The sequence below is a fragment of the Pollicipes pollicipes genome, unplaced genomic scaffold, assembly GCF_011947565.3.
Source record: "Pollicipes pollicipes isolate AB1234 unplaced genomic scaffold, Ppol_2.1 Scaffold_4219;HRSCAF=4965_pilon_pilon_pilon, whole genome shotgun sequence".
NCBI lineage: Eukaryota > Metazoa > Arthropoda > Thecostraca > Pollicipedomorpha > Pollicipedidae > Pollicipes > Pollicipes pollicipes.
This window is the reverse complement of record NW_023596448.1, coordinates 3,951,872-3,972,173: the sequence shown is the minus strand read 5'-3', so window position 1 is coordinate 3,972,173 and position 20,302 is coordinate 3,951,872. Positions and strand designations below refer to the sequence as shown.

The 20,302-nt window shown below is 53.3% G+C and overlaps 1 protein-coding gene across 3 annotated transcripts; it reads left to right on the top strand.

Moving 5' to 3' along the window:
- The first annotated feature begins 6,579 nt into the window (after positions 1-6,579).
- Positions 6,580-20,255, top strand: LOC119095640 (uncharacterized). Of its 3 annotated transcripts, none has more exons than XM_037218506.1 (5): positions 6,580-6,617; positions 14,253-14,319; positions 16,823-16,943; positions 17,612-17,748; positions 18,858-20,255. In XM_037218506.1, exons 2-5 carry the CDS (start codon positions 14,262-14,264, stop codon positions 19,037-19,039), a joined length of 498 nt encoding a protein of 165 aa, XP_037074401.1. In that variant the 5' UTR covers positions 6,580-6,617; positions 14,253-14,261; the 3' UTR covers positions 19,040-20,255. The 3 variants fall into 3 exon arrangements, with proteins under 3 accessions (XP_037074401.1, XP_037074400.1, XP_037074402.1); XM_037218505.1 differs by lacking the exon at positions 6,580-6,617 and adding an exon at positions 14,029-14,105; XM_037218507.1 differs by lacking the exons at positions 6,580-6,617; positions 14,253-14,319 and adding an exon at positions 16,528-16,608.
- Positions 20,256-20,302: the final 47 nt, after the last annotated feature.

Below are 20,302 nucleotides of genomic sequence, written 5' to 3'. Positions count from 1 at the left end.
ATCGTGACGTTAAAGCAAAGGGTGTATTAGGCAGAGCAAAAGACAAACCTGCGGCAAAGACTTACGCCAAAAAGCTCTCTGTAAACCATCGAAACGTTCTTGCGGCAGTCCCTTCAACGTGAAATGTTCCAAAACACAAAGCCAAGCCTGCCGGTCTCGCTGCCATCCGGCACAGCATGGCTCGGGACAGAACCAGAGCTTCAAACTGGCGGAGAGAAGAACACGATCAAGCGGGTCATGGGAAAATGAAAGCTGTTCCTGTTGTCCAAGTGCAAATGGTGCAACGGTGGAACCATGCAAGTCAATTATCCCCAACGACATCTCCTTAACTCGGATGCTACTTGGAACTCAAAAGAATTCTAGACTGACAACGATGACAAAGGTCTGTCGTCAAAGTGTAATTGTTACATACCCAAAAAACCTGTTTACATACATGCTTGATCCTTGTACTGATATGTATGTTGCAAAATTATCTGCAAAAAAGGGAGAAGTCGACATCAATGCTACTGTAGTGAAAATTCGATTTGGTATGTGCTACCTGTTCCACATTACATAGCTTTACGAGAACCTTTCGATTTTTTTGTCGGAATCTCCATGGCCAGAGGGAGCATAGGTAAGATGATGAGGAAGTGCTTGACCTGGCCAGATCTGACCTGCATATGTCGCCAGTCACTATCACAGCATATATACCTAGACTGTACAGCGGTTTACTTTTAGGTGGAAGGGACGTCTGCAACTGATTATGGAGATGGTATAGTTCAAGACCGTATGCAGGGAGGAGAAACCTTTTTTTCGTACATGCTTCAAACCACAGATAGCAGTTTTGAGATTTGGGCTAAGCATGTGTGCGGGCATTGAAATTGCGGCTGACGACTCTCGAAGCTGGCCGAGAGGCGTGGCGGTGGTCGGCCTGAACTGGCAGGAGAGGAGTCCAGTCTCCGTGAAACCGGTCCGTTCCTTAGGAAATGGGCGCCTTCCCATGATGTCCTGCCCGTGCCTGAGTTGACAGAGGAAATGTCACTGGGCTCCGATGCAAAGGTCGTCGGTGATTGTGTCCCTCGGCAGTGGTGCTTCCTGACGGAGGTGCGCTGTGACGCTGTCGGTGATTGTGTCTCTCGGCAGTGGTGCTCTCTGACGGAGGTGCGCTGTGACGCTGTCGGTGGTTGTGTCCCTCGGCAGTGGTGCTCCCTGACGGAGGTGCGCTGTGGCGCTGTGACGTTGGTGGTTGTGTCCCTCGGCAGTGGTGCTCCCTCACGGAGGTGCGCTGTGACGCTGTAACGCTCACCTGAGCTGTCACATCAACTGTCCTCCGTTTCGCTAAACCTGTGACCTCGTCGCATATCATGGATATGTCGTCGCGCTGCCGTCCAAGTTATCATTATTTTTATTTCTGTTCCTCAGCGAGGTTATTACGGACGGAGGTCGTGTCCATGGATCCCTGCTCTGCCGCGCAGTCGGCGGACGCCCTGCCCGCTGGATTCGTTGCAGCCGTTTGGTGTGTTCTGGCCGACACCCACACTGTTTGCGCATGCTGGTTTTCTGGTTATGCTGCTTTCTGATTGTTATATATTACATATTCCTCACTGATTTTTGCACAAGCAATGAGGCTATTAGTACTGTCTCATTGATATGCATAATGTTTCTCACTAATGCGCTTAACAACTTACACAATGTTGGACTTCTTCATACGTAATAAACGATGCGTTCGTCCGTGTTCATTTGATAAATTGAGGAGTGTGCTAGCCGGGTCTTCACACGCATGCGCTAACTTCTTTGGTATTGTCTATTTTCGCGGAAGACTGTTTACATCTTATAAAAACTTCGTGCACTGGCTTCCGAAAAGATGTGCTTCAAAAAGCAGCCAACTATGAGTATGGTCAGGCTTAGCAATTTTACTCGTGTAATCGAAGAATTTACGATGACTTCGACGTCGGTAATTCGTGGCCGAAGCCTTGCAAAAACGCAAATATGCTGGACTCATCAGTTATAATAAACATATCTGCATGCATGCCCGCTTTTGATGGCGCGTTGCGCTTCGGCTTTGGCCTCAGCGTCCTGTATTCGAGATCTTGGAAAAGGCGGCACTGCCTGCTCTTCGGCTGATTGCTGACACGCGCGCGGGGCGGCGGGTTGTGAGATTTGCTGCCATATTTTGATGCATGGAGTTAAACCACACAATTAGTTTTACGTTTTATCTGTTATGGCTGCTGAAATCTAGCATAAATCCTAAAATATACGCCAAAATTGCCGTACCCACAGTTTGGGCAAGGAACATATGACCTTCCACGCACAAATCGATCGTCATTTTTTCCTCTACCATTGTTCAGTTTTTCCTTGGTCAGAGCCTGTTGGTCTTGCGTCACCACTACCTTGATTTATCAACATCTGGGCCTACTTTTGATCCGCACTTTTCTTAGCGAGCAAAAGTGCTTTTTCCATGTGGGTGAACTCGCGTTGATACTTTTTTGTGGTTTCCATCAAGTGGGCGAGGTCAATTTGGGGCCATAATGCAGCACTGCAGAAAAAAATTGCCCTACCAACGAGGTCGCAAGAAAATATTTGCCGGGTATATGCCACAACGTTGAAAAATTGTCCGTCTTCCTCTTTTGAACCGCATGAACAGCCATCAGTCGTTGCAAAGCTATTAACGTTTAGAAGGCGTGACGTCTGTGCGAACCCGCTCAAATTTAAAATGACGTCCTTGCTCAAGGAATCACTCGGCCCGCAACCTCCGACAAAATACATGCAGTGAAGCACTTGACCACCTTTTGGGAGCCGACTGCCCCACCTGGTTGCATGCTTTGCTCTCAGCCTTGCTCGGACCGCTGAGGCAGTGTAAATGGCAGCCACAAAGTACCACGCGCTGTGGGATTATCTCAAGCAGCGCGCGGGGTGGGCTCATAGGGAGCTACAGGTGTAGAGCAAGGCCTTCGATGGACTTTAAAAACCAGTACGTCAGCATTTAAAACAAAAATCGCAGTGGCAAGGGCATGCTTATGATATCAGGTCGCTAAATCCATTCACTGCAGCGGTACTTGTATGCCGAAACGATGTACCTTTTGCGGGGAACCACGGCGATTCCATTTAGCGCGGAGCTCCTGAATCGTAGTCACGTGACCACGTCAGCCGGGTCGAAAGGCATGCAGCCCTCAACTAAAACAACTAACCGGTAGGACAGCCGATCGGCAACATTTGAGACGCTTGGAGATGGACCATCTATCAATGCCCATACGTAGCACGCACGCGGCTACCGCGAATGCACAAACTATATTCGTGCACTTAACGCAGCAGTCATCTGTAAGTCAGATTGTATCCAAAGCGAGCTGCACTCGTGCGCGCGCTGTCCGATTAGAGGAGACAGCATGTATGCGACGCAAAAAGCAGCTATATTCTGGATCGCCGCTAAAGCTCGAAAATGTGCGCCATCGTTTGAATACAGAACACGATGACCTGCGACACACATACCTGTTGTACACTCAGGCAGCATGCTAGTGTTCTTACAAATAAATCAGTAGACACCCCCGTCGCAACCACGCGCTGGTTATAGTACCCTTTCAAACGTTACCTTTGGCTTCAAATGCAATTATCGGTTGTTGGGAATTGTGCGAAAATGTCACCGCTTCAACAAGTAAAAAGCTCTCAGTGAATGAAGAAACTGAAGGAACAATGCAAATACTTCGGTAAAATGTTCTAATTTTTCCGTTCTGAGAACACTGAAAGAGCCACAGAAAGAGCCAAAGAGCCAGGACAAGAGAACACCCAAAGATCTCGTCCCCGTCAGCTCTGAGTTCTAATTCGTGTGAGATGCAGACTACAAACTCGGTGCAGTACAAGCTTTGGACGTGATTTGCCTTTGCAGCTGTAGGCGCCAAAAGGGACAATGCATGCAAATCCGCGAAAGGTTTATCACACAACAATTATTTCTTTCATACCACTGACGGGACGATCCAGTAGGTTTGCAAGATATTTCCAGACGAACTTGACCTCGACATCATTGACCCTTATGTTAACAGCGAATCTGTTCACATTGACGCCCGTAACAATTCGAATGTAACCATCAGCAGCACTGAAAACTCTAAGTTTCTGGTTTTTATAGTGTCTGAGATATCGTGGTTGGGTTTTGCCCTCCCCTTCTAGACCACGTAATTTACAGAGCTTCGAGCGAGCATACTTAGGCACGCTGGGTGTAACATCGAAGGCACGTGCAAATCAACAGTCACGTGATTACAGGTGCAGTCACTCCCAATGCTTCAACCGCTCGTGGACATGCCCAAGTCCAGAGCCACCGATATTGGCATTCATTACATGCCATAAACATTCGCCATGCGCATTGAGTTCGATCGTGATGACAAACGGCTAGGCGGCCTTCACATGGTCAGCTGCCGGTACGGATTAGGGCGTTGAATGCCACACACTGATCAGGTCGCACCCAACAATTTTACACGCGTGATGACTTACTCTGCTGGAACTGAGTCAGCATTTTGCGACGCTGTTTATGAGCTTGTTTCTTTGCAAAGGTTTGGTGCGAATGCAGACACTTTTAAAGAGAACATGGCCGCATGTGACAAAAGCTGTCCTCATCACGGTTCTGCAGTGCTACTTGGGTTTTCCTAAATTGAGTTTTAGCGCCCAATACTCAGTCCGAAATTGTGTTTTGAAAATACACCACACTGCGTTACACAAGGAAGGCTCTATGGACCAAAATAAAGGCCGTTGTACATGGGTCAGCAATAAAAGATTGCAACCTGGACAACTCGCTAGATGAGTATACGTGATGGAAATTATTAACCTTGTTTAAAGAGGTGTTTTGCAGTGAAGAATATCAACCTGCCTGACGGGATGTCACTGACACACCAGCGACGTACAGTTCTTTCGTTGATGACATTATTTGTTTATACATCCATCTGCTCTCAGAAGTCCAAAATATGAACGAACTCATAACGTACCATACTTCGCATAGACCAAATCAATGACCCCTTGCAAACTTATCGGCTGCATATCTGTCGCATGCGGATTACACTCGCTTGCACTCTGCATCAATGTCTCATGCGTGCCTCGTTGCAGGGAGCCGAACAGTCACGCACGCCAAGATACGCTGAAAATCTCCAGCATCGAATGATGGCTCTGAACTTAAGCTGTCCCATCTCATCTTGTCTAATGCCTGCCGCGAGTTGAGGCTGTAGCCTGTTGGGAACCCTGCTTCGTACGTTGTGCTAGCAAAAGATGTTGAACCGGTCGTCGGTTCATTGTCATCTAAGTGTCTTCAAACTGCTACGAGATCATTTCCATTCTTAACTGATTAATCTGCTGCATCATCCACAAAACACACCCCAGAATTAAAGGCGTTAATTTTTGTGTGCACTGCACTAAATACACGTGTAAGCACGTTAAAAGGGCAGTTTTAAACGTATTCACCGAAAGGTTTATTTTGAATTTTGTAAGGACACTCAGTTAACATGAATATTATTTTATCCAAAATCAGGACATGTGAGGTATTCCAAAATCCCAACGCAATATTTCGTAGCTTCCCCCTTTTGCAACCTGCCTCTCCATATTGCAATTACATTCTCGCTTATTTTTCGATCGGATGAACTCATGTAAACCGCACTTTTGTTTCAGAGTGTATTTAAGTTGCGCGTAAAATCAACGGATGGTAAAGACAACGGTACGAAATTTTCACAAGCGGAACGGCGCAGCAGTGAAGGTAAGTTAAACCAGTTATAAAAAGTGAGGTGAACAAGAATAACGCGGGTGAAGTATAACAGCACAAAGGTACCAGCTCCAGTGGAACAGAAAAAAACCCAATGAAACAGAGAGAGCAAACACTATCAGCAAACCGAACAAAAAATCCACGCAGAATGGATGATTGGCTGTACCTGAACAGCAAACATTTCATCGTCGTAAACGAGACATCCCGATTTGCCGAGAGCTGAGCCGGAGTCAGTCACAAGAAAGAACACCCACTCTTTTCCGGCCCAAATTTCCGACCGAAAAATCACAAGTCCACCGCGATACAGCACCGTTTCGTCACTGTTAGCACTCGTTCGCTCGCGCGTTCACTGCACCAGCGCATGGGCGGTGGGGTTGGGTCGCCGGGAACTGAGTAGGTCCCGCTAGCCGTCGCCCGGCCAGACCTAGACGGCGCGTGCACTTCTGCAATCGCCCCGCCCACAAAACCGAAAGGGATCAATCCCCGCCCGCTGGTTTGTCATCTCTTATTCCAGCAAACAAAACGTAAAAAAACGTGCGTGTTTACGGCCATCAGAAGGCGTGTCCAGCACTTGGGTGTCATTGTAACACATGCTCGATATTTCTGACTTCGGGGGAGCGATTATGACGTTTTTCCGATATGTTGCCAGATTGGAGCACCAATTGCAAGTCAAAGACAGTACGAGAGGCCCAGCCCCAACGAGGAGAAAACTTCACATCGCAGTTCCTTGTCAGCGAAAAAGGCCGCAAGCGGCAAGCGTGACCTAGATTTCATTGAAAATGGCCAGACCAGTGAGCGCGAAACATGGCGGTATAAAAGTTAAGCGTGGACCTCGAAGGGTATCGCAGTGCTCAGCGAACTCTCGTGGTGGATACATCCTCTGGACTTGTGGATAAACCCATAACCGGTAAGTGATGGGCAGTGCAACCATGTGCACTGCAGTAGATGCAACTTGGCAACTTCGGCAATGCGACGGCCGTCACTTGTTCAAGTTGCATACTTAAGAACGAAGCTGGCTTCATGATGCTATTATTTTTCCTATGATTCCTTTACTATGCTGTATTTAAAGGGACATAATCATATTTTGTTCATATTCTCGCTGTTCTAAACTAAAATGGGAAGCATTCTCTGCACATGGAAAAAATGCTTTCGTGCAATAACAAAACATGGTGTACTGGAGTGACCTATGGTCACTTAAGCACGGTGCCAATAGTTCGACTCAAAATATGGATATAATGCAATCCATGTAGGTAGCGTAACACACTTTTAACATGTTGTACTTGCTCAAAATATCTCGGGAGTTGTCCTAACGACGCACTACGTAGTCTGCATCGTTGATGCTTAGGTGATGCGGAGGCGGCATACTTTGCCTAGATGCTTAGTGCATATGCGTCACATAGCGTCCTGGTCCTCAGAACCAAAACATTTGCATGTTTTGGAAACCCAAAGCGCATTTCCGAGACTACGCGAGGAATACATGCTGCTTTCTTGAGCTGTTCCATTTTGGTGATTTTGGCCTTCACCGATTTCTCTGCTAACGCTCCCAAATCAAGGCAAACAATTCACTCAATTCAGTTCAAAGTAACTCCATCACATCTCCTCAACATTGGTAAATTACGGATTGTTCCAAATACCCGAGCGACCTGCGCTTTTATCTATTCGTCGCTGAGTGTCGCTTTCAAGGTAATGTGTCGCGATGGGCAGTGTAATATGCAACAGCTGTTGGTCGGTGGATAGCTTCATTGTTACACAAATTAGACGCATCATCAGAAGCAACACGCGTCTCGCGTCGGCACCTTAAGTACTCGTGGCATTTGTTTACAAGAATACGCTCATTTAGTTTGCAGCAAAACACCTTCCGTGTGATTTCAGCTTATGCAACACTTGTCCGGCGTGCTAAGTCCAACATCATATGCTCCCGAGCTGCGGCGGTGACCGCCTCCGTCACGTGCGCGGCGGGTGACGTCACGTGCGTGGCGGGTGACGTCACGTGCGCGGCGGGTGCGGCGCAGCCACGCTAGAAACTGCCGACATCCGCCGCCACCCGCTCCACATGTCACAAGCGCCGCAGTTGGGAGCCGGACATGCCCGGCCGAGCCCAGCGGCGTGGCGCCCGCCTCGCGACGCGCCAGATCGTGACTCCGCGCGTCGCCCATCGCTGCTGAGCTCCCATCTCTGCAGCCGGTAACGAGCGCGGTGCCGGTGGGGCGTTGCAGTTCCCAGCTGCAGAGGGCGGCCCCGCCGCAGAGCGGTGCAGAGTGTGGGCACGCGCCGCCGCCGGGCGTGCTCAGCCGGCTGCTCGGCAGCGTCGGCCTACCGGAGGCGGTGCTGCCGGGGCACGCCGCCGAACGGGGCGTTTAAACGGTCGCACGCATCAGCCACAGGCGGCCGGTGGCCGTAGCAGCGGCTTGTCTCGGCGCCGCGCGGCCGGGGACAGGGCCAGGAGATCGGGGAGGGGACCGCGGCCAGGCGGTCGGGTCGGCGGGTTGCTGGCCATCTCCGCGGCGCGTGACACACGGGCCGCCCGCGCGGGTGTCAGGCCCGCGGTGGGTGCGCCCCCAGCCGCGCTGCAAGGTCCGCGGTTTGGCGGCTCGGCCCTCAGCCCGGCAGTAGCGGTTGGGGCAGGACGCAAAGCTTGTGGTAATGTTTGCCCATTAAATAATGCCGTTAATGTCCGCACCGCACCACCCTGCAGACGCGCTGCGCAGTGCCGTTACTCCGCAGAGTCATCAGTCCTTGGCGCACGCAGGAAAAGCGTGCAGTGCGCGTGCACTGGTGGTCGTGGGTGGATGGGCAGCGGGGTGCTTGCCTGCCCGGACGTAGCTCACTGTACTACGGACGTAGCTCGCTCTACAACGGACGTAGCTCGCTCCCATGTCTTATGAACACATTCCTTGTCGTTTTCACGGCAGGAATCGTGCGCTTGAAGTTGGCGAACTAAATTTGACGGCTCCACTCTTCGTGCTAGCTGGGTGCCTCCACATAGAAACGTTTCTTCCAAACGACAAGAGCGCTCTTTAAGCCCAAGCTGAATGGTGGATCTGAATATAGAGTTCGGACCGTGCTGAGTATCGGCGATTTTAGGCAGCCTTAATGTTCCATTTACACTCGTTTGCCCGGGAACCTCGGGGCTGTGATTGTACAATTCACGTTGGAGGTTGTAAGACAGTAGCAGAAATAGCATTTGACGGCACTTTCCTTACCAGGCGGGGGTCACTCATTTGATGAAGAGCGTACGCCTGTGGCGAAAGCGTCACACGCGGTGCTGACCCGGCTGAGGGCTGACTACACGCCTTGAACCTTGCTCACCCCTGGCACGCCGTCACGGTTTGCAAGTCAGGCGTCGGTGTCGCTGGGTTTTCCAAGCGTGGGGACGGGCGATGAAGCCGACTCAGCATGAACGCTGCGAAGGGTACTGGCGGCCGTGTGAGGAGAAGCTCGCCATACCACAGCCGGGGGCTGTCAAACAATATGAAAAACGCGTATCATAGAACTGGCCAATCTCGTGCGCCCTCTCTCTCTCTCTCTCTCTCTCTCTCTCTCTCTCTCTCTCTCTTCTCTCTATCTCTCTCTTCTCTCGCTATCTCTCTCTCTCTCTTATCTATCTCTCCTATATCTCCTCTATCTCTCTCTCTGTCTCTCTCTCTCTCTCTCTCTCTCTCTCTCTCTCTCTCTCTCTCTCTTTCTCTCGCTCGCCTTCTACCTCAGGTTTTTATGCCGCTGCACTTCTCATTACATGTCCACCCGATTTCTCTTCTGTGCAATAATCAGCTACCCATCAACGCCGAAAGGCAAGTGTTAAGATAGAATTGGAGAAAGCTGTCTGTCTATCCTTGAGAAGACTTGATGACATAGTTCGTTGCTAACCACAAGTTACAGCGTCAGTACTTCATTTTCATTACCGAGTTTGTTAACAGTATGATCATCATACAAACGCTCCGCTTTCATCGGGCCTCGCCAGTGGCTGCGAAGGTTTCCCGATTGCCGACCAGGGGTGCTGCAAAGAAAGCATCAGTTCGCTTGACGGCACTAAAGGCGTGCTAATCGGAAGCGGGGTGCACCAATACTCCAGACTACACATAGACCTAAATGTTTCGCAGCTAATTTCACGGGACTGGCCATGACTTGCAATGCCGGCAGCCATCGGCGCATCGAGAGATGTGAACCTTTGGGGAGGGGGAGCGACGCCGCACACCGCCGGGGAGCGGCGCCGCTCGCCGCCGGGGAGCGGTGCCGCGCACCGCGGCCCAGTACTAAGACTGTCCTTTTCAAACGACGCCCCTGGCCGCCGTTAGGGCGTGCCCCGTTGCCCTCTCTGGGCGCGCCCCTGCTCAGAGACCTAATGGACAGCCGGCGCCGGCGGCTGCCAGCCGAGCACGAGCGACGTGATGGGGATCTCCGAGCGTGACGGTGTGGCCGTGACGTGACGCGCTGTCATTAGCTGCCGCCTGCACGGATGACCGGTGACGTCTAGTCACGGTCAGCACCGACGGCGTCGCGCCGCTGCCGCCGCTCCCCCCCCCCCTCCCCTCTTCTCCTCACCGGTGGAGGGTGTCGGACCATGACACCAGTCGGAGGTGCCCAGCTCGAAAAATCCCGATTGTGAAAACGGCTTCGACCGTTTTGCAGTATTCTGGTATTTTGGTTACTTAGAAAGATAAACGGCCTAAGATTCGCACTGTTTATAAGCCTACTTGGATGCAAACTTTCATATTGCTCCAAAATTTCTTAGGTGAGAACATATATCTAACCTAAATCAAAATCCAGTAGAAAGTTTGTGCGGCATTTCACAGTCATTCAAAAATAGCATCTGTGTATATGAGGAGACGAACGACCCCATCCAGTGAGCGACGAGGCGTCAGTTGAGCTCCGCGAGCCGGGTGGCGGCTGCGGCCTCGCTGACGCCAACTCCTCCACTCAAACGAGGCCGCTCAGGAGCGGCGGCGGCTCCCGCCTAACCCGCCCGTAGCGCCGAGCTTCACCATAGGCCGGCCCTGACAGGCACCCGCCGCCCGTGCACGCAATAACGGCGGCCATCGCAGACGCGCCAGGCCGGCAGATAACGGGGCTGCTGTTGCTCAGCAGCGGGAACCCTCCGCGCCGTCTCTCTAGCGGTGCCCCCGGCAGAGCAATACGTCTGGGGCCGCGGCGCGACACGCCAACCTTCCGCCGCGCCCTGCAACCCCGCGAAGCGACGACGTCTGTCACGTGACCGCTAGACACCTGTCGTGTGACCGCTAGGCGCCTATCGCGGCAACCGTAGATCTGGCACGAGCTGCTCGTGCGTCCGGCGGGCGCGGCTTTAGTAGGACGCCAGACGCTGCAACAGACTCGCGGCGGCGCTGCGTATTAACGATGTGTAACGAGCTGGTGTGTGAGGCGACCCCTCGTAGGTAATGGCCATCACGAGCTGTGCTTATACTTGAATTTGTTGCGTTGCTCAGAGCCAGGTGATGAGGGGCTCGAACCAGGGCCGGCAAGAGCGCGGCGCTTGGTGTGGAGATTCACATGCTCAGCACTAGGTCGGTGGCTCATGCACCGGATAATATGGTGTCTGCGTGTTTTTAACATGCAGCGTTCGTCTGATTTCTTCTGGCCCTGTTCATGTCATCATGCTATTTGTTTTTCAGAGCTTGTGTGTGTCGTTCTCTTCACAACTTATCGCGTTAGGCCATTACTACTTTCATCCAATGCTCTCCGAAATTTTAAGCGGTGATGGTATTACGTTCCCGTGCTTTGATCTATTTGACAAATAAGGATGTCTTTAACTAATAACTTGCATTCAGTTCGCAATTATCGAACGGCAAATATTCCAATTCGTAGTAATTGTGCTTTAAGCCGTCGGAGGAAACCAGGTGGCTAAGGCAAGGCTAAGGTAATGTCAACTAATAGTTCCATTTCTGCAACGCACCTGAACGTGACTGCATCTGACCGTAACTCGCAGCGACCGTAACCACCGCAGCGACCATAACCACCCCAGCGAATCTCACCTTCCTTCGACGCGCATTTAGCTCTTAATAGCACAATTACATCTCTTTTTGAGACGCCCGATCGAGATATGCCGCATATGCAAAAACTGACATCTCCTTCCCACGCTAGACCCATGTTCGCAGAGCCGTCGATCGCAGCACGCTGCTCACCCATGCCTCGGTGGGATGGACACGGGTGAGAGGACACACCGCTTCCCACCTGCCGCCGCCCGTGCGAGTCCAGCTAGAGCAGGTGTCTGCATGACGTGCATTGCAAAGTCACGCTCGCCCGCACGACTTGATCGCGCGCTGCCCCCCCCCCCCCCTCCCTCCCTCCCCGCCTCGCGAGGTTTTCGTGAGCGATAGCGGAGCCCAGAGGCGACCGCTGCGCCATCTGCTATCCAGATACAGATGGTGCTGCACTCTTTTGGAAGAAACTTGCAGCTACTGGCTTCGAATCATAGCTGCAGTTTTGGCATTTCTGACTATTGAATTTCACCTTTGGAGGAATTTGTCCGAATATTTGAATCTAAGATATGTAAGCTACTTGCGCAACTATGCATAATATATTCACAAGGCCGACGTGGATATGATGAGATTGGGCTATTCATTCCCAAACTTTATCTTCACACGTGCCTAGGAATTTTTGGTTTTGATAGGAGCGACTTCTGGGAATCGTAGTAAAAGCAATGTCCAATTGATGGTTAGATGGCGTATTCTTTCAATTTTGCACTTTAAATTTGCATTGGCAAGTGTCAGGTGCCAGACGGTGAGATCACTTACTTGCCATTTTAAGTTTTGCTACCAGATGGCAGTATAAGCGGCAAAAGCTGGTTTCTGTAAACTGGTTTCCAAGCATCAAACACTATCAATCACCCTGATACATGAAGGGAGCGAATGACGGGAAGGATGCATGTGCTGGATGCTGCACTCTTGTTAATGCTAACCAATCATCTCTCCGTCCGCATCTAACTGCCTTAATGCACGTGCTTTCCGGCATGAGTAACTATGCTTAAAAGCCACACTAAAATATATTGAGTTGTGCACGCCCATGCAATCGATCAGTCTCAATCAAGACCGGTCAGTCTCAATCAAGACCGATCAGTCTCAGTCGAGACCGATTTCAGCGAGCTTGCGCTGAAGTAGCACGTCCTGACAGGGCCGAGAACTTTCGCTTCGTGTTCCTCGCGCATAACAATCGTCCTCGATACCTGATTACCTCGCGGCCACTTAAGTAGCAGCTGCTTCCGCTGCCGCGGCGAAGCAATCAATCCTACTGCTGCCGGTGGTGGGTTGTTGCCGCTGCATTACACGTGCCGGAAAATTTCACCAGCCATGAGTAACGGGTGGGGGGGGGGGGGGGGGGCGACCACATGTGGGCCAGGCAGCTCTCTCGGCCTTGTCATTGGTACTTACACGGAGTTCGGCACAGATTTCGCTGACTGGGCGGTGCTGTCCATGCAGCATTGCTTGCAAACTCTCTCCTATCCCGTCTACTCTCTCTCCCTCCCTCTCTCTCTCTCTCCCTCTCTCTCTCTCTCTCTCTCTCTCTCTCTCTCTCTCTCTCTCTCTCTCTCTCTCTCTCTCTCTCTCTCTCTCTCTCTCTAAATCTCTCTCTCTCTTCTGAAGAGTGTGTTAGCGAATGCACGACTAATCCCCCGCTTTCAGAGCCATCTCTGTCATCTGCTCGTTTGCCTCTTTCCATGCGCACAACGATACCATCGATTCACTAACTTTTTTCTTCTTTGTCTCTCCCTTTTTATGAGTATTTTTGACTTTCCTCTGTACCTTATCACGTGACTCCCGAAAGTCAAGACGTCATTTATTTATAATTAGCATTACGCTGGGCACATGCAACTTGCCCAGCACTTTCTGCGTGTGATTACCTGATCAGGGTGGTTGGCTCTGTGCTGACTTCGAAAATAGCCGAGTAGTTTGAGTTATGCTAGTTTTATGCAAGTTTTCCCCATTCTAGGCTGCAGATTGCGTGGCCATTGATTGTTCGCTTAGGCTGTTTTTGCTTTTGTTGAGATACACAGCCTTAGAATAATGCCTGGTTGGTACATGGCTATGATGCAAGCAAAGCATCGCTCCCGTGCACCGTAAGTTAGCAATGCTCCTACTTCGATTACCTCGCAGTGAAGCTTTCCTTCGTCGCGTCCCTCTTGACAGAAAGATGGAGCTTTCAACTAGAGCTTGTTGACGGCTGAGCCAACTCCTGCCAGAAATATCAAGCTACGCTCATGCATATGCAGCCTCTCCGCAATGGCGTGTGGTCCACTAACCGCTTGTGCCAAATACCGAGCCACGGACGAGGCTTTCTTCGCACGACGGTGTCAGTAGTCGCCAGCGGCGTGTTCCGCGCGGGTCTGCGGTGCTCGCCGCCGCGTGGCGAGCACTGCCATCCGTTATTCACGGGCCGTTAGGTAGTCACAGGGAACACGGCCTCTACGCAGCATTAAGCACTCTTCAGCCGACTTCCTTCACAGCAGTTGGCGCACTTTCGCTATCTGTTCATGCAGCAGTGCAAGTGGGTCGTTGTCTGTGTGGCGTAACGTGTGTCCTCCTTTCAGGCCGCTGCAATGGAGAAGCTCTGCCTGGTGGTGGTCTGCCTGCTGGCGTTCGTGGCTGCCGAGCAAGGTGATGACCAGCGCGAGCCGGCGCGCTCCGGAGGCCCGCCGGCTCCCCGCGCGGCTGAAGGCGCCCGTCTCTGCGAGGCGCCACCCGCCGCTTTCATCCCGTTGGCGGCGAAAGTTCCTCTGCATTGCGCCATTACAGATCACACATCAGATTAAACAGCCCGTCATGATAGAGTTAGCACGCCGAACAGGCACTTCAGTGCTCCAGGCTTCAGGAGGGAACGGTTTCTGGCATCATCTCGATACCAAGGCATCCCGAATTTGCGATGGGTGAGGTGGGACTAATTCTCTACGAGCTAGTCCCAGCTCCATGAACAGCGTCTAAGGACTGCGAATAGGCGAACAGATCTCACAAATGGCAGGTACAGTATCTGCTACTTAGTGTATCAACCCACTACCGACGTTGGTTTGTCCTTCGTGCTTTTTTGCTTCACCTGCGAACATTGCATGTTCTCTCGGCTATCCGCTGATCTTGTTACTAAATTTCAGCTGTTTAGCTCTGCCTGTGACTGCCGATGGAGGCGCCTATGAGATTTAACAGGCGGTCTACAGCCCCCTGTCCCTCCTCCTCCCTCCTTAGCCACACCGCCAGACGGGTAGCTGGCAGTGGGGGCCTCTCGCCGCAGTCCCGGTTCTGCCCCACGCCCAGTGCGGTCTCTGCAGTGCCGGCCAGCCCCAGTTGATGGGGCCGGGGCGGCGGCTGGGCAGCGCGCGCCTGCCGGCGCAAAGAAAGCGTGGCCTCAATGTGCAGAGATTTCTCGCGCCGCGTGTCCACACCCTCGAGCCCGCCAGAGGAGAGAGCGGTCCGCTCACAGCGCCGGCCGAAAAGGAAAGTGCGCCTTGCGCTTCGTTGCAACGGTGCGTCGCCACTCAGGGCCTAGGGTGCTCCCAAGCAGACACGTGGCCAGTCATGCGGGGACCGGATGTCATATTTGGCATATCGGACGTGCACACAAATTGGACATATTGCTGCCCTCCGCGGCGCTGTCAGCTAAGTGAGTTGAGGCTCGGCCTCTACAGCACGCCAGCTCACTGGGCTCTCGCGTGCACTGGACCTCCACCCCAGGGCGGGAAACAACGATGAACCGAAATTACAAGGCGTGTTTTATGGTTATGCATCGTAACGATCGCGGTGAGGTGTATTATCAAGAAACATCACGAGGGTTGGCACTAATCGCTTCTGACGCGGTGCTGTATGGTGTTGACCATCGCCTCACGCCGCTCAGCAATGACAGTTATAACAACAGCGAAGCGAGACTCTCGGTGGCGAGCGCATGGTTCCTTCCGCTTCATCGAATGGATGGTTCCGGTCGACATGAAACGACTGTTGATCGCGTCTCTCGGTGTCTGAAGCACGGACTGGTGTTTACTTGGAGACGCCGCCCGCCTGGCAATTCAGATCGACCCGGGCTCGCCCTCGGCTGACGCATCACCTAATCACCAAACAGCACTCGGGGTGGGGGGTGGGGGCGCATCCGGCCGTTCTCCGGTATCTGGGGCAGTGAGTCGGCTGGCATTCCAGGACACGCGAGTTCTAGGGCGGGGCGCGGCCTGACCCCTTCCCCTCCCCTCCCGGCGTCCCCGATAGACGGGCCACAAACACCAACATCCGATTATGCGTGGCGGCCGGACCGCCCGCAAGGCGACGCTTTTCGAGAGACCCGCATGGACGCAGGCCTTTGTCAGCGCATGCCGCGTGGCTGATGCGCCCGCCTGTGCCGTTGTGCCCAGGGCACCTCCCACCTCCCAAACTGCCACTGGGGCGACGCGACCTGGCGCACCGCTGAGCGATGCACCCCGGCCGGCCCCTGAGCGACGGACCCCGACGGAACGGTGGGCCTCGGCAGATCATGGCGCGCCGTGCCATGCGGGCAGAGCACACACGTCATGCCATCCGCCGTCCATCGCCCCCCCCCCCCCCACACACACACTGCGCGTTCCTTCCAAGAGGAGCTCTGGTCATGCCAGACCGCGGCCCGCCGCGAACGCGCGCCACTCTGCAATGAGGCCGGCGCGCGCCACATTTGCATCCGGCCGTGCGCGGCCGCTTGAGGCCATTGGCTCAGTATGCCGCTCTGCTGGCGGCTGTGCCCGGGGCGGCCGGCGGCCCGGCCCGGCCCGCAGGAGCTGGCTCGGCGGCGGACGCGCGACCGGGACGGGGTCCCACGCCGGCGTCGGCGGTCCCACGCCGGCGTCGACGCTATGCTTTCCCCGTGCGGCGACGGCCCGTTTTTGTGGGCGCCGGATTTCGCCGAGGCTGGGGGGATGACCCACCGCTGGCTGCTCCGCGGTGGGTCGGACGCGCCGCGCTGCCGCTAACGAAGCCGCGGCCCACCATTGCTTCCAGGCGACCCGCGAAGACAAGCGCTAATTAGCGGGCCTTTGTGTCAACACGCGAGTCACTGTCGAGGCATGGCGGTGCAGTTTCACCGGGGAGTGTGTGTGTGTGTGGGGGGGGGGATTATGTGCATATGTTGCGCGCTGACTCATGCCGGCCCTTGCAGGATCGGTACAGAAGAGGGATACTGAATATGCCGGCCACGACGGCGCTGAGACGTACAACAACTACTACCAGAGGGCACCGGCTCGCAAACGCAACTCAGGCCCCCTCGGATGGGTCCAGAAGTAAGCACACGACATCCTGCTTGGGAGGCATCCCTTGATGCGATATTCATGCTGTCCGAAATAGTACATAGATGTGTCGAATGTACGCGATATGGCTGGAGAGTACAGGCGCCTGCCGCCGTCACACCGGCTGGAGTCTGTCAGACTTTACGACAGTGTGGTCATCCTGAGTCAAGCATTGTTTTATGTAGTTCTGACACCGGTTGGAGTCTGTCAGACTATACGACAAGTGTGGTAATCCTGAGTCAAGCTTTGTTTTATGTAGTTCTGACACCGGCTGGAGTCTGGCAGGCTTAACGACAGTGTGGTCATCCTGAGTCAAGCTTTGTTTTATGTAGTTCTGACACGCTTGATGATGGCGAGATATTGGAGGCTTAACAGACAATCGGGGATCTGCGGCCGTGCTCCGATATGAGTCGCTACACCATGCTTCAGTCCGGATGACTGCAATGCGTACCACTTCTGATGCATGCAAAATGAGCACGAGATACCCTCTCTTTTTCGCCCTCCCTTCCTCTCAACTAGCTTTTCTCTCTTTTCCTCTCGATTTCCGTCTTGCTCTCTCCCTCCCCCCCCCCTCTCTCTCTCTCTCTCTCTCTCTGACCGCCTCCGACCACCAGCTGGTCCGGCCGCAGTTCGTCCCACTGACCGACCCGTACGGCCCGCAGCCTCTTCCGCCGCTCGTCGTACGACTCGTACGACTCGGGCTCGAGCGGCAGCGCCCACTCGGGCTACTCAGCCCCCAGCTACCAACAGCAGTCTTACCACCCCAGGCCCAGCAAGGGAGGCTTCAGCATTGGCGACGGTGAGTGGCGGCCGGCCGCAGGCGAGCCGTAGGTCCGTCACCCCTGCGCGCTCACGCCGTGCCCATCGCTGGCCCACTCCTAAAAAGCGCCAGGTGCCTAGACTAGTCAGCGCATTGGTCGCACGGGGCTGCGCGGAGACTTATTCTTTCGAGACGCGTGAACGCAGGTTTTTTGGCACCACGCCAGGAATTCTTATCCGGCGGCAGCCCGTCGCACGCTGGTGGATCGTCCAGCGTGTGTTTTTTCGCGGTAGTGCTAGGTTTGCGTTAACCGTGAGTTTGATTTCCATTATTGGGTAAACGTTATAAAAAGTTCACTACATCTTTAAGTACTTCCATAGGACATAGCTGAAGTAGGCTGCTCTTGGAGCTAGCCGCGATGACGCCCCAAATACCTGAATCCAACCATCACCACGCAGCACACGAGCGGTTCCAAACACGCCGGACGGCTGGTGGCCCACTGGCGATAGTGCTGCCACCTATCGCCGGCGCGGTGAACGACCGCAGGCACGTTGGGCCTGTGCGGTGCGCTGTGGTCGGCGCGTGGTAATTGAGCCGAGAGTCAGCGTCTGCCGTCCCCGTTCCCGTGTCCCGTCCGCTGCCGCCTCCTGGTGCAGTTAGTGGGCAGCAGGCTAGGCTGGTCGCGCGGCAACGCAAGCCTCAGTCCAACCGCAGGTGGAGAGTCGGCCGTCATTGCCGTTAAATTTCGGACGCGAGTTCCAACGTTGTGTAGCCTGCGTCGACCTGCATTTCTGCTGCACTGTTCCGTACCGCTTCCAGCACACCGCATTTGCATATGGAAATGACTGCTCTGCGGTGATCAGTTGGCATGGCATGAGATCTTGTAAGATCGTGAGAAAGCTTTGACGTGGGGGCCCAGACTATGAGCGAATGCCCGACATGGTTAGCAACCGAGGTCAAATGCTGGTCACGGGGTGCTTTAATCAAGCCTAATAGCAAAAATCCGGGAACGTTTCGTTGTAGACATTGTTTTGTTGATTTGCGGAAGTGGTGCTTCTAATGTGCGCAGTTAGCGCCGTGACGTTTTGATTTCGTGCTCAGTGACATTGTGATTCGGTGGGCCGTGACCTTGTGATGCCGTGCCGCAGTAATCCTGCCCATCATCCTGCTGTGCGCCGGCCTGGGCCTGGGTGCACTGGCCGCCGCCGCCTTCAGCGCCGCGCTGTCCTCCTCCGGTCGCGGCCTCGACTCGGACGAGTGGGAGATCGACCACTCGGTCTGGATGGACCAGCTGCAGAAGGACTTCGAGGACTCGTGGGCAACAGAGTAGCGCCGGCCGCCGGCGATAGAGGCACGGGCCAGCCGCCCGGCCGCCACACTGGGCTACCCCGCTTGTGATGAGCCCGGCCGCGCCGCCGTCTCCTGATGGCAAACCGCGGCCAACGCGCTGTTATCCGCTCGAGTTGACGTTGTTGCCGTTGTTGCTGTTGTCGTTGAATGTTACGCGGCTAGGGTTGTTGTGACGTGATTAGATAGGTATCGACGTAGGCGAACCAAATCTTCACCACTTTGTCTGTCCTGACATTTCATTCTCAACGTTGTCGTGACATGTAGACACGTCTCAGCTTAAGTGTTTTATCTTATGTTTGACTGCATCTCTTTGTCTTGCCTACACTTCCTGACTTCCTGAGTAGCTCTTGCCCTTCTTCCATTTGCCGCCGTGCAGCGTTTAAGGTCTGAGCAGTTCAATCAGCTTCCATTTTCGCTCTTTACTCGTGCGCCTTGTTTCTTATTTGGGCGTCTGCATTATCGCCACTTGCCTTATTACCTCAAAGCCTGCCTTTTACTTCAGTTCCGCACTCAAACAACTCAAGGGCCTCCCTCGAGGTTCCATGGCCCTCTTTAAAATGCTAGCATAAAAGCCGTAATTTTGCCTTCGCCAAACAGCTGCGATTCATTTAAACTGTTCACCTGCGTTACATGCGTTCAGGTGGTCCGGTATCCGGCTCTTCATTTCATCAATGCTGTGCCATGCTCAGTGTATCATCGTTCCTGGGGCTAATATCCCTACACACTTTTGAGTACGATCTAATTGTGACGAAATGTTATGGCTTACTGTTCTCCGACATTTCGCTAGACCGCGCTTATCTATCATCTCTGTGCCCTCATGCCGCTAGTTCACATACTAAGCCATCGCTTTTCCATTTCGCAACGCGCTATCCGATCTTATCGTACCCATGCGCCGATTCATTTGAGGCTTGTTCTACTGTCACTGTTGTATGTGTCGCATCGTGTTACTACCTCTAGTCACTGAGAGTAAACTGATTTCAGGCTCCCAACCGTTGTGGAGCGTCTTGCCCGGTAAAATGCGCTAGAACCTTCTCAGCTCAAGGTGGTTCGTTTGTATGTCCGTCGGACAACATATTTTCAAGCGTTCTGTATCATTCAGCTTGTTTCTCTTCTGCCTGCGTTACCTACGTCGTGTGCCAATGACCTGGCATGATTTGTCTACTATACTACGCATGTTATTGCCGGTTTCAATAAAATTGCTCAATGATATGGTACCGCGTTGTCTTTTTGCCAACATGCTAAC